Genomic DNA, 13,035 nt, shown 5'->3' on the forward strand with positions numbered 1-13,035 from the left:
GCGCCCGCCTGTCTCGCATTCCGAGATGCACGCCGCGTGCAGGCCCAGCATGGACTTGCAGCCGAGTTCGCTCGTTTGGTCGAGCCTTCTGCAGCCCCGATCTCGCCCTCGATAGCAGCGTGCGAGGAGAGCAAACTCCGCGGACCCGCCGATATCCGGTACACGACACCCGAACTCTGCAGCTCGTACGTAGCCCTGCTGCAGCCACACCCGAGCCTATCAACCGCTGCTTGGAAGGCAGAAATACTCGTGCCGTGTGACATCTCCTCCTCACCGCGCTCATCATTTCGTTTCGACACTTGCTCTCACTGCTCGCGCGCGATGTCGTTCGCAACCAACAAGCTGCCCGAGGCTTTCGAGGAGGAGCACGGCACGATCGACCTGGAGGACGACAAGCCCGGCGTCGGGTCGTCGGGCAGTGGGGCAGGCGACCAGGACGGCGAGGACGAGGACCTCAATCTGGCGAGGGCCAAGCAGCGCGTGTGGCTCTGCAAGGTGCGTCTGTCGAGCCTGCGCTGCCTCTCTCGTGCCCTTCACTGCTGCCCGCTGTGAAGGAGCTGGTTTGCGTTCGCGAAGTCGGCGCAGTCACCTCTTCTGGACTCGCTCGAGCAATGCTGTTCGGGGCAATGGCGGAGTATGACTGAGGTGCTGCATCTGCGGGACGCGAATAGGCGTCACGGCCTGCTCCGGGGGAAGGCTCAGCTTACTCTTCATGGAGGAGGCGGTGAAGTCGACGCAGCGCGGTTGGCAGCTTGGAAGGCTGGGTCATTCTACGACTCGTAGAAGCGCCTTACAGATCTGACGCGGCAAGCGCTGCTGCCTGGATCTTAGCACACCGTCATCTGGCACTTCCTCCATGCTGTCAAGTCGGGCTAACCCTGGTCTCGGTCGCCGTGTACGCAGGTTCCGCGGTTCTTGCTCGACAAGTGGATGCAGCAACAGCAAGAGGGGCAAATTCTCGGGCGCGTACGAGTCTTCGACGAGTGCGTTCCGTTGTTTCAAGTCTCTTTCCGCCCAGTCCGCCCTTGCAACCACGCGGCAATCGCCGGCGTTTGCCTGTGCGCACACTGACGCGCCTATGACGATTTCGCAGGAAAGACTCGGCCGGCCAGCCCAAGATCTCCGTCATCCTCAATGAGCCCGCGCAATCCGCCTCGCCGTCGAAACCAGACGTCAAGGGCAAGCGGCCCGCAAGCGCGACCGACGGCGTCCCGACCGAGTACAAGTTGACGATGCAGAACACAAACAGCAAGAACCTGTTTGTCTTTGGCGAAAAGATCGAGGACGACCTGGAGAGCGGCGAGGAGGGCGCGCGCAAGAAACGCCGTGAGTTCCGCAGCCCCTCCGATCCTTCCAGCGTAGTGCTCACCATCGATGTTCGCACGCGATCTCACAGGCGTCACGTCTCTCCTCGGCACCGTAGCACACGAATGTTCCCTCACCCCCTCGATCCAGTCTGCCGACGCTTCTGCCGCCTACGCCCGCATCCTGCGCGAGCGGCAGCGCAAAGCGTCCGAACCGCGGCGCACGCTCAAAATGCTCGACGTTGATGCGGCTACGGCGAATCGCATGGCGAGTGGGATGGGCATGGCGGGTATCAAGGGGAGGGTCGCGACTTTCGCCGTATGCTTCTTTCGCTGCCTCGCTTCTCGGCTACGCTTTCTCAGTGGCGCTGACTGCCGCGTGTGTGCGCCTCGCAGAACACGACCAACAAGGCGAAAGCCTCGGGTGCAGCCGGCCCGCGGTACACGCGCATCCCGAAGAACGAGCTCCTCGATGCGCTCTTCACGCATTTCGGCACCGCGCCATACTGGTCCCTCCGCGCGCTCAACGACCACGTGCAGCAGCCGCAGGTGTACCTGCGCGAGTGCCTGAGCGAGATCGCAACGCTCGTCCCCAAGGGCCCGTACGCCAACATGTGGGCGCTCAAGCCCGAGTTCAAGGGGACGCAGGGCGTGCGCGGGACGGCGGCGCAGGGCGCGGGAGAGGGCGGCGCGCCGAGCACGAGCTCGGCGAGGAGAGAGGCGCAGGCTGGGGTCAAGCAGGAGACCGAGGCGATCCTCGGCGCGGCGGTGGCCGGCAGCAGCGGAGGGCGTGGCGGGGGCGTTAAGCAGGAAGATGCGGAGGATGCAGGCGCGCTAGACCTGGATGATGATGACGACCTCGAGATGGTGTCGTAGCGCATGCGCCTTCCCTTCCCCAGGCAACGTTGCTTTCACCGGGACTTGGTCTCGGAAGTAAGGTATCGTCTGCTAGTTACGGTATAATGCTACACAACACGGGAAACGGGTAGGTCTATGAAAGCTGAGAACGATTGTAAGGGGAAAGGCGAATCTAGGCGCATCAATCAAGCTCGTCCAGGGCCAGGCGGACCTGCTCGCCCTCGATGGCTCCGCCGACGTACTGCTCGATGAGCTCGTACAAGTCGTCCTCGTCGGCGCCATCGAACTCGGAGCCAAAGTCGACCTCGAGGTCCGGGTCGTGCTTGTCGGTGTGCTGCGGGTCGAGACCGGGGCACTTCTCGCTCTCCTTGGTCACCATGCGGTTGTGGTGGATCGTCCACATGATGTCGTAGCTGAATTTCAACGTGATCAGGTTGAGTTTGATTCGTCTGCCGTCTCGGATTGGAAGAGAACGCACCGCTCATCGGGGTACGCATCAGTGCGGGCGCCGAGCTCGCGCGCAATCTTGTGCAAGATCGAGTGTTTCTGTCGAGCGCAGAGGGTCAGCCTCGGGAGACGCAGTCGCAGCGAAACGAGAGTGCGTACCCAGCACACGACGATCTCGCCCTTCCCGCCCTTGCGCGCATACTCCTCGATTACCTTGCGCACGCACTTGGGCTCGTCGACCTCGCAGTCGAGGTTGACCTCGAGGTCCCAGGCCTTCGCGAGCGGCTTGACCGTGTCGTACGGACGGCGACGGCGCTGCGTTTCGCGGTTGTAGTTTTGTGCGATGACGAGACCGACCTTGTGCTTGCTCTTCGGACCGAGCATCTGCTCGTCAGGTGGCGTCAGCTCGAAACTTGCGCGCAAAGGGTGCGAGGAAACGGACCTTGCGCAAGCACTTTGCCCGCTTCTGTCCGCGCAAGTTCAAGCCGATGCTGCCGTCGCGGCCCTTCTCGCCATGGCGAAGCAGCACGACTTTGTTGTCGTACTTTCGCAAGTCGCCGTCAGGCCCGTCGAGAGCGTTGTCGCCGGAGTGGTTGACTGAAAGGGAGTGAGAGGTCGAGCCGACGGCTGCCGCTGTGCTGGCGCTGCCGAGCTCGGCGGGAGCTGCAAGGGTGCTTGCTGCCAGGCTCGCCCAGACGAGGAGGGCGCCGGGCGACGCGAAGCCGTGCATGCTGAATTCGATGATGCGCACGTGCAAGCGACGTCGAGGCCGAGGGGAGGTGCACGGATTGAGCGAGAGATGGGCAGGACAAACGGCAGTGTCTGCGCGGTCGGCTGGTGTTCTCTGCGCTACTAGGAAGCGGCGGCTCTGCGAGACGAGCTGGTGGATGGGAAGCGAGCCGAGGGCGGAACTTCGTCGCCTCATCCTCCGCGCAAGCCATCCTCGCTTGCGTCCTTTTCGGTCACTGGCCCATCTGGCTGCTCATGAGACTATACAGTGAATAGAGAGCAAGTATGTTTGGCGGCATCTCTCGACGTGTCTTCCGAGACCTCCCCATTATTCGCACGACAAGAGTGAGAAGGAGGGAGGATTGCATGCAACAAGGAAGTACTCGGTATACAGGCGAACAGCAGGATCACAGGTACTGCAAGAGCGAGACTGGGTCAGCACAAGCCGGGAGGGAAGAAAGCCTGTACGCACCAGAGAGGCCGCGAAGGCGACAGAGCTCGGCCGTTCCAGGCATGCCAACGAGTCCGTAAACTTCTTCTCGAGTTCTTCCGAGCCGATCGCCTTGCCCGCTGCAATTCCGGCGGCGAATCAGCGGAGCCAAAGGCGGTCAGAGGGAAACTTTGTTCGCACCTTGCGCCATCTGCCTGATGAGCTCTTGCAACCTCCTGAAGACGCGGATGAGGGAGCCCTCGAAGACGTCCGTCATCTGTATGAGAGTTCTCGTCAGTCACGCGAGTTGAGGAGAAGACGAGGGGAGAGGACGAGCCTTCGTGATGTCCGAGAAACTGGCGCCGTTGCACCAGGCAAAGACGGCGTCCATGAGTTCCGGCTTGAACGATGCAACGTATTCGTCTGTAGAGGCGCGCGTCAACAACATGCGAAGAGAGAGGACGACAAGTCATGCGCCTACCTTCGACGAGCGGCAGCTTGCTCTCGATGGCGATCTTGGCGATCCGACGCGCAGCCTCCTGCATCGTGCGCAGCGGGGCCGCGAGTTCCTGACCCAGCTTGGACGTCTGCTCCGACTGATGAACGAGAGGGAGTCAGCTTCCGGTTCTCGCGCGGCCGATTCCGCATGAGCGCACCTTCTCGTCAAAGACGAAGCACGAAAGCAGCGCCGCGCATTGTTGCGGCGTGAGGGTGTTGAACGCGCCGGCAAACACGAGCTCGGTGAGGAGGAGCTCGTCTCCGCTCGAGATCTCGCACGCGACGCGCCCCTTCTGCTCGACGACGTCCTCGTTGGTCGCGAACCCGAGGCGGCGCAGCGCGCGCTTGCGGTTGCGCAGCTCGTCGAGGTGGATGACCGAGTGCGCCTGCTGGATGCGCTTCTTGGTCGAGCGGACCTTGGCCTTGAGCGCCTCCTTGGCCGCGTACTGGTCGTACAGCGCGGGCAGGTTGGCGTCCGAGTGCAGCGGGTTCGACACAAGGCGCGACTCGAGAATCTCGATTTTCTGCAGCGGACCGAAGGCTCGTCAGCGGAGTCACCACTAGGCGACCAGAGAGCACGCACCCGGAGGAGCTTCTTGAACGCCTCGTCGACGATGCCCATGTTCTCGACCGGGTCGAGGAGCGCGATGCCGTCGGGGAAGCGGCGCTTGACCTCCTTGACGCTGCGGAGTGCCTGGAGGCGCGCCTCGAGGGGCTTGAGGTCCTTGGCGAGGAAGATGCGGATGTGCGAGATGCCGTCGAGCGTCGAGAGGAGGACGGGCACGACCGCAAACTCGCCCTCGTCGTTGGACGGGCACGGGCGGATCGTCGCGATCGACGACGCGGGCGAGGCATGCTTGTTCTTGCCCGAGACGGACGCCGGCGCGGGCGCGGTCCCCTTGGCGAGGTGGAGGAGGACGTCGACGATGTACTGGTTCTGCGGCGGCTCGTCGGCCGCGAGCGGCTTGCCCTTGGCGCCGAGCCGCTTCTGGTAGTTGACGACGACGCCCCAGCCAAAGTCGAGGTCGTCGTGCTTGACGCGGACGAGGCGCCCGGGCTGGAGGAACGGGAGCGCGTACGTCGGGTGGTTGAGGACGTCGCGCAGGTCGCGGTTCAAGAGGTCGAGCTGCTGCCGCAGGTCGTAGTAGTCGGCAATGTTGTCCTCGTCGGGGATGACGATGCTCGCGCGCTGCTCGTCGAGCTGCCGCAGCTCGTCCTCGAGCTTGGGCACGCTCGCCGTGTTCTGGAACTGGTAGAACGAGCGCTCGAGCATGTACTCGGGCGTGAGCCCTTCGACGCGCATCAGGTTCAGGATCATGTTGTACCCGAGGTGGAACGCCGAGTCGAGCCGGTCCGCCTGGCCCTTGACCATGCCCTTGGCCGCCGCCGGCTCGAGCTTCTCGTCCGTCATCATGATGACGATTCCACGGTCGTCGAGCCCGCGACGACCGGCGCGACCGGCCATCTGGACGTACTCGCCGCCCGAGAGGTTGCGGAAGTCGCGCCCGTCAAACTTGCGCACCGACGTGAAGACGACCGTCTTGGCGGGCATGTTGAGGCCGATCGAGAACGTCTCGGTGGCAAAGAGGACCTTGAGGAGGCCCTCCTGGAAGAGGATCTCGATGACCTCCTTGAGGATCGGGAGGAGGCCGCCGTGGTGGATGCCGATGCCGCGCTTGAGGAGCGGGAGGATGTGCTCGATCTGCGGCAGCTGGCGGTCGTCCTCCGACAGGCCCGAGATGGCGTTGTTGAAGACGGTCTGGACCATGTCGCGCTCCTCGTCCGTGTTGAACTCGAGCTTCGACATCTGCAGCGCCAACCCCTCGCACTCGCGCTTCGAGAAGGCAAAGACGATGCAGGGGTTGTAATTCTTCATCATGATCATCTTGACGATCTTGTAGATGTCGGATGGCCCTGTTTCGACAAGCGCAGTCAGCGAGTGCCGCGTGCATCGTGCGACAGAGGAGGGACCTCGCACCCTTGGGCGCGCCCTTGCGCGTCTTGCCCTTGCGTCCCTTGCCTGCACTCGCGCTCGCCGGGTCCTCGCCCTTGCTGTCGCCGCCGAGCGCGCCCATGGCCTTTGCAAAGTTGTCCTCGCGGAAGTTGCCCTTCTCGTCGACGACGAGGTGGATCCCGTCGGCGCCCGCCGGGAACAGGTAGTGCTGGAGGGGCGTCGGGCGGTAGTCGGTGTAGACGACGTGGCAGGGCTGCTGGTGGATCGTGCAGATCCACTCGGCAAACTCCATCGCGTTCGGGATGGTGGCCGAAAGGAAGACGTAGTGGACCTTGTGAGGCAGGAGGATGATCGTCTCCTCCCAGACGACGCCGCGCTCTGCATTGATGAGTCAGCTTGTGCATGATCCGCAGAAGCGAGCGAGGCACGCACCCTTGTCGCGCATGTAGTGGATTTCATCAAAGATGACCCACGCCACCTCGCGCATGATCTCCGAACCGCGGTACAGCATCGAACGCAGAATCTGCCCGTCCATGTCCCATATCCCGTAAGCACCTGAGAACTCGAGCGGGACTGCGGGGATGAGAGCGCACCTCGGTTGTCATGACGAGACAACTCGCCGTCGGGTTGATCGTCACGTCTCCGGTCATGAGGCCAACGTCTCCGAACTCGGCGAGCATCTCACGGTACTTCTGGTTCGACAGCGCCTGCGAGAACGAGCACGAGAACGTCAGGTTGAGCGACGTTTAGGAGAATGCAAGCGAAAGCGGGACCGCAAAAGCGGGACCGCGCAAGCGGGACGCACCTTGATCGGACTCGTGTAGACGACCCTCTGGCCCTCTTTCAAGCACTGCGCGATGGCATACTCGGCGACGACCGTCTTTCCGGCCGAGGTGTGGGCCGAGACGAGGACCGACTCGTTGCGCTGGATCGACGCGACCGAGACCTTTTGGAACGGGTCGAGCTCGAACGGGTAGGTGCGCGCGGGCTCGGCGGGCGGGACGTGCGACGAGATGGGGACGTAGGGGTAGTTGGGCGGGAGCGCGACCTGGTGACGGACCTGGGCAAGGCGGAAGCAACGAGGCGAGAGTGAGCGTCAACAACTCGTACGGATGCGCCGCTCTGTCGAGGCGTCCAGCTGCGATTGCACTGCAGTCTGGACGTGCAAAGGGGCGCCAAGACGCACCTGGTGCTGGAGAACAAGACCCTCCTCCTCGCCGTCCTTGTGCGCGTCTGCGCCTCCAAGGCCGGCCGAGGGTTTTACGGTCGTCTTTGCGGTGATTTCGAGCTCGTCGGTGGCGGTGAAGGCCTCCTCGCGGAGCTGGGAGCCGTGTGGCCCTGCGCCGGCGACGAGGGCGGTGCCGTGCTCCTCGCGGCCGGTCTCGGCCGTCTTGAGCTTCTTGAGGGCGTCGCCGTCGACGGGGGGCTCGGCGGAGGAGGGGCTGAGTGGGCGCTTGCCCTTGGCGGCGGTGCTCGCGGTGCTGCTGGCGAGGGGCTTGGTCTTGTCGAGCTCAGTCGAGGCGGCGGGGTGGGCGGACGAGGGCGGCGGGGGCTTGTTGAAGCTGGCAAAGAGGTCGTCCATGCTCGCAGCCAATCGCGTCGCGCTCTCTCTTGTGCCTCGAGCTGCAGCGGGGGGAACAGCCGAGAGCGATCGTCGGCGAGCGGAACGGAGAGGGAGCGGCACAGGGAGCGGGCCCTCGTCCTTCCCACACCGCCGCTGAGAGCGAGAGAAGGATCTGGCAGCGTGCCAGAGTCACTCGCACGCTCACTCCCGCAATGCACGGCTACTTGGACTCGATCGCCGTCCCGCTCCACCTCCCCTCGTCCGCCTACTCGGCCCTCCCCTCTGCCGCCCCCACCAAGGGCAAGGGCAAGGCAAAGGACCAGTCTGCACCCCCGACACAGCTCTACGATGTCGTACAGGGCTGGACCACGCAGGAACGAGACGACATGCAGCGAAAGGTCGCCATGGCCAGCCTGCGTCCGTCCCTCTTGCGCCCGTCTGCAGCCTGAGCCACCCTGTTGACACTCGCAGCACGCTCGCAGTCGGCTACTCGACCGTCCTGCTCACCCTCAGCATCCCCGCGACCCTCGACCCTTCCCTCCTCTCCTTCCCGACACCGCTCTTCCCGCAACTCGACCCGCGCACCGCCCCGCCAGGCACCGAGGGCCTCGTCATGCAGCTCTGGAGGATCAACGTAGAGCACTTCGGCGACGACGCGGTCAAGGGCGCAGGGCAAAAGGGCTGGTACGGCTTCGTGAGTTGCACAGCCTTCTCACGCAGTCTCGCGTTGCGGTGCACTGGCACCGCTTCTCGGCCTGGTGAATGATGCGCCGGTGACTCACGCTCGCTACCGCAGGCCAACTCGACAGCGCCGCTCTACCCGCCGCAGACGACGCTCCTCTCCGTCTCGCCGACCACGCTTACCGCCTTCTCGCACGTCGCCCTCTCGCTCTCCCCGCCCTCGCCCTTCTCCCCGACCCTCGTCACCCTCGACCCCTCGCTCTCCCCGCGCCTCCCCTTCCCGCTCAAGCGCGGCCTCATCTCGTCCCTCTCGCGCGCCGGCGTCGCCTTCGAGCTCGTCCTGCGCGGCGTCACGCGCCTCGACGACCCGGCCGACCAGCCGGGCGACGCGGGCAGGCGCAGGCGCAACTGGATCACCGGCGCGAGGGAGGTCGTGCGCGCGACAGAAGGGAGGGGCGTCGTCGTGTCGAGCGGCGCTGTGCGCGCCGGCGAGATGCGCGCGCCAGAGGACCTCATCAACCTGTGCGTGCCGTGCCCGTCGTGTCGAATGGGCTGTACTCGCGTGCTGACTGGCTGCACGGGCTCACAGATGCTCTCTGATTGGAATGCCGCCCTCGCAAGCCAAGGATGCGCTCACGGTCAACCCGCAGCGGGCAGTCATGCGCGGCCGTGCGTCCTCGTTTCCACTCCGTTCTGGGCCAGCGTCACCCTTGCCGGATTAAACAGTCTAGCTCACTCTGATTCCTCCCCATAGTCTCACTGCGCCAGACCTACCGCGGCGTCCTCTCCAACCCCACTCTCCTCACCAGCAGCGACAACGCCGGCCTCCACTCCTCGTCGGACGTTCCCGCTTCCCTTGCCCGCGCAACCTCCGAAGGCGCAGCGTCGGCGAATCGCAAGCGACCCGTCAGCGAACGTGAAGAGGTCTCTGCAGCTGTAGCGGGTGGACCGGCCGCGGTGCGGGCGGGGGAGAAGGAGAGCCAGCGGAGTAAGAAGCGCAGTCGGTGAAGTACAAGCAGACATGGGTCACGACCGGTTTGCGAACCTGCGTGAGGAGCGGAACGTCTGGCGTAAGCGAAAAGCTGCGGGTCTTCTCCCCCAGATCCTGTGCGTTTGGCTGCGATTCCGCCTTTGAAGTGCATGCAGCGCACATTTGTCGACTTGCGCGCTTGCGTTCTGTCGCGAACACCCGCGGTCGAGAACTATTCGCGTGCCGTCCTCGCTTCCTTGTTCTCGCCTCACAACGCGCTTGTGTCGAGCTTGCAGTGCGAGGGCAGCTTTCCTGTGTGCACGTGCCTGCTGCGTCAATCGCGCTGTCGCTTTCTGCGTCATCGCCACCCGCTGCCTGCTCTCTTCCTCCCCACGGACCTCCTCATCTGCTCTGCTCCGGCCGGCTGAGAGCCTGCTCTCATCGCCAATCGAGCTGATGGATTCCCAGGTACGTCATCTGACAGCGGCTCTCGTCCGCTCGCTCGTCGTCACCTCGCTCACCTCGCTCCTCTCCGCACACAGCTCGAAAGGGCGTACGACCTCGCTCTCGCATCCTACGCCAATCAGCCCAGTCAGCCGGATTTCTACGAGCAAAGGCTGCAGCTAGGCTTAACGTGTCCACCCTATCTCGACCTGAGCGATTCGCTTGGCGTTTCTGCGCCGCTCGCGAGCAGGGCTCCCTCCTTGGAGGAAATGCGAAAGCCGGTCGGGAGCGACTCAGCCTTCGCCGGCTCCGTACGTCGGGTCGTTAGGAGCACTGCTCTCTTTGCCGGGCTCGACCGCGCGTTCTCTGAGCGCATCGGGCGCGGCGGCGTGTGGCAGGCAGCGCCTACCATGCCTGACGGTGGCGGCGAGCCGCGAGGCTACACTGGACTCGACGAGAACGACACGGTAAGGTACCTGGGTCGGTACGCGGCTGAACAAGCCGCGTGGATGGCGCAGGGTCTCGGCGTCGGCAAAGTCCACGTCGGGTCGCCGTGGCCGCCGACGCAGCAGGGCTCGCGAGTCCTAGGTCTCGTACCTCTTCGCGCACCCTTCGAGTCAGTCGGAATCGAGGTCAAGACGAGGAAGGCCGCGACGGAGGAAGTACTTCTCGAGTTCGGCTGGATCGCCGACACCAAGACGACCATGCACATGGCCCAGTCTCTCGATGCAACTCCTACACCCACCGCAACCCAGCCTATCCTGCCTGTCACCGACCTCGTTGCTCGCATGGCATTATCGGACCCAGCAAGTGCCATTGCTCAGGCATCAGCCGGAAGGGTGGGCGGGGCCACCGAAACCGATGCGGACGTCGGGTCGTCCTCTGTCCCCGCTCCCTCTCCGGCTAGACCAGTCGTCGCCGCGTCCTCCTTCTCGTCGCCCAGCGCTGGCGCCGCATCCACTCCCTCCCCCGTTCTCTCTCCCGCTGCGCCTGCCGCCTCCGCCTCGCCGTCGATTCCGCCAAATCCCGTGGCCTCGCGCACCCCCTCATCCGTTCCCTCACCCGCTCCCGCGCTGGTCGCGTCCGCCGCTTCCCACCCGCGACCGAAGTCCTCGCCGTCATACGCTGCTCCGCTCGGAGCAGCAGCACCGACAGCGCCTTTCTCGTCCTCGCGCGAGCGACGACCATCTCCCAAAGCTCGCGACATACAGGAGACTGCCGAAGTTCTGCAGGAGTACTTCCAACGCGATGATGTCGAGGTCGCCGCGCAAACCCTTCGCTCGCGCACGCCGCATTCTCCGCGCACCTCGCGCTCCTCGTCTCCCTCGTCCTCGACCCTCTCGCTGCCGTCCGTTCCGCTGCACCCTTCTCTCAGCCAACCGACGGCCGGCTCTGGCTCGGCTTCGGAGGCACCAGGTGCTACTGGATCCCGCGCGATCCCTCTCCGCGCTTGGCGCAACTTCGGTCTCGCGGGACCAGACGGCAGTCCCGTTCATCCCAACGACGAGCCAGCCGCGAGGCGCCAGGTAGCGCTCCTTATGCAGCAGCTGGGCGTGCAGGCCGGCGCGCTCCGCAAAAAGGCCGAGGAACGCCGCGAGAAGGAGAAGCGCAGAAAGGCAGCTCAGGGGGGCAGCGGCGCGCGCGGATTCACACCAGAGGCGGACGCGCGCGCTGAGGGTGGCGCAGCTGTAGAAGCGAGTGTCGGGGCTACGGGTGGCGTGTCGGAGCAGGCCGCCGACCTCAACATCATTCCGTTCATGGTCGCGACCGACAAACTCGGCCTTCCGCTCTTTTTGATCGGCACTGACCTTTGCGTCGGACCGCTCCTCGACTCGCTCACCGACATCCGGAAATGGCTTGCCCAGCTGCTGCTCGCCGTAACACGGCCTCGCGGGTTCGACCTCGCTGCGTTTGATCAAGCGGCGCAGCGCATCATGCACGAGCAGGCGCGCTTCAGACTGCTCGCACGTAGAGCATTTAGCTGACTATCCGTTTTCTCACAGGAGGTGCAGCGGAGGAGCGCTTCACCCGGCGCCAATCTTACGTCTCCTCCGCCGTCAATGCACGCCTCATCATCCTTTGCCGGTCCTTCCGATCTCCCATCGGGACCGCAAGAGAATGATGCACCGTGCGTACCCTTCCTCAATCACTTTCACAGCGAGCTGAATCCTCAACCCATTATCTGCCTACTTGTCAGTGATGTGCCGAAGTCGACGCACAGCCGCGGATCAAGCGACGAGCAGCAGTCCGCCACTCCGGACACAAGCTTCGGCTCGTGCAACGCTCTCAATGAGGGCTTGCTCGCCCTGCCTGGGGGTCTGCGCGTGCAGCTTGACGATGAGATGTTCATCCTCGAGCGCAGGGAGATCCTTCGCACCAATTCCGCGTACGAGATGGCCCCGGTGCGCCCTATTCCCTTCCTTCTCTGGCCGATTGCCTCTCCACGATCCTCTCTGCGCCTTCATGCCCGGTGGCCTGACGTTACAGAGCTCTGCAGCTGGCGCTGCAGGACGGTCCACCGCTTCTCGACGTTGACCTCCAGGGCCACTTCTTTGCGGGTGGCTCAGCACGGGTCTTCCCGCTCGACGACATCGCCATCAAGGTCGTCAGACTCGATGTGTACACGCCTGATGATCTCGTGCAAGCCGTCAACGATCGCTTCGTCCTCCGCTTCCTCAATTTGCACGGTCTCGGACCCTCCTCGCACGCCTTCTACTACAGCCCATGCCTTTGTGCGCACACGATGGAGCGCGTCTCGGGCGTGTCGCTCGGCTTCTGGGACATTGCGCAAGAGTGCGCAGCTCGTTTTCTCCCTTAGCCGTCTCGTGCTGATATTGACTCGCTCGCAGGTGGGCCGAGGAGATCCTCACGGCAGTGCGCGCCATCCACGCCGTCGGCGTGATCCACGGCGACCTGCGTCCCGACAACATGATCCTCACGCCGAACGACAAGATAGTGCTCGTCGACTTTGGGCTCGCTGAAATCGCGCCGAACCGTTTCGCATTCAAGGACGAGCTGCGGGATCTCTTGTACGAGCTGTACCCGGCGAAGTCGGACCGGGAACTGTACGCCGAGGTAGAGCGCCTGATCCCGACAATGTGACCATCCTGCGCTGTCTCTGTAGCTCTCCCACTCGCCCCGGTGAACTCGACGCGA

The 13,035-nt window shown here is 64.2% G+C and overlaps 4 protein-coding genes across 4 annotated transcripts; 2 read left to right on the forward strand and 2 right to left on the reverse strand.

Annotated features, from left to right (window-relative positions):
• Positions 1 to 321: 321 nt before the first annotated feature.
• TFG2 (transcription factor IIF subunit TFG2) lies at positions 322 to 2,180 on the forward strand (the record flags this gene model as incomplete). The annotated part of the gene is made up of 5 exons (XM_076646044.1): positions 322 to 495; positions 904 to 983; positions 1,094 to 1,326; positions 1,397 to 1,623; positions 1,701 to 2,180. The coding sequence occupies 5 exons, from the start codon at positions 322 to 324 to the stop codon at positions 2,178 to 2,180; spliced, it is 1,194 nt and encodes a 397-aa protein (XP_076508323.1).
• A 163-nt stretch (positions 2,181 to 2,343) lies between these two features.
• JCM10292_005146 (uncharacterized protein) lies at positions 2,344 to 3,339 on the reverse strand (the record flags this gene model as incomplete). The annotated part of the gene is made up of 4 exons (XM_076646045.1): positions 2,344 to 2,575; positions 2,641 to 2,708; positions 2,769 to 2,993; positions 3,052 to 3,339. 4 exons carry the CDS (start codon positions 3,337 to 3,339, stop codon positions 2,344 to 2,346), a joined length of 813 nt encoding a protein of 270 aa, XP_076508324.1.
• A 406-nt stretch (positions 3,340 to 3,745) lies between these two features.
• On the reverse strand, positions 3,746 to 7,802 carry MTR4 (ATP-dependent RNA helicase MTR4; the record flags this gene model as incomplete). The annotated part of the gene is made up of 12 exons (XM_076646046.1): positions 3,746 to 3,754; positions 3,811 to 3,908; positions 3,970 to 4,045; positions 4,106 to 4,191; positions 4,250 to 4,364; positions 4,425 to 4,790; positions 4,850 to 6,180; positions 6,245 to 6,598; positions 6,653 to 6,743; positions 6,814 to 6,927; positions 7,026 to 7,280; positions 7,407 to 7,802. The coding sequence occupies 12 exons, from the start codon at positions 7,800 to 7,802 to the stop codon at positions 3,746 to 3,748; spliced, it is 3,291 nt and encodes a 1,096-aa protein (XP_076508325.1).
• A 194-nt stretch (positions 7,803 to 7,996) lies between these two features.
• Positions 7,997 to 12,981, forward strand: JCM10292_005148 (uncharacterized protein; the record flags this gene model as incomplete). Its single annotated transcript, XM_076646047.1, has 10 exons — positions 7,997 to 8,201; positions 8,267 to 8,478; positions 8,581 to 8,987; positions 9,055 to 9,134; positions 9,220 to 9,422; positions 9,978 to 11,756; positions 11,883 to 12,007; positions 12,077 to 12,281; positions 12,377 to 12,672; positions 12,729 to 12,981. 10 exons carry the CDS (start codon positions 7,997 to 7,999, stop codon positions 12,979 to 12,981), a joined length of 3,765 nt encoding a protein of 1,254 aa, XP_076508326.1.
• Between the last annotated feature and the right edge of the window lie 54 nt (positions 12,982 to 13,035).

Source organism: Rhodotorula paludigena (genome assembly GCF_050403205.1).
Source record: "Rhodotorula paludigena JCM10292 DNA, Rt_paludigena_JCM10292v1_ctg3, whole genome shotgun sequence".
NCBI classification, from domain to species: domain Eukaryota; kingdom Fungi; phylum Basidiomycota; class Microbotryomycetes; order Sporidiobolales; family Sporidiobolaceae; genus Rhodotorula; species Rhodotorula paludigena.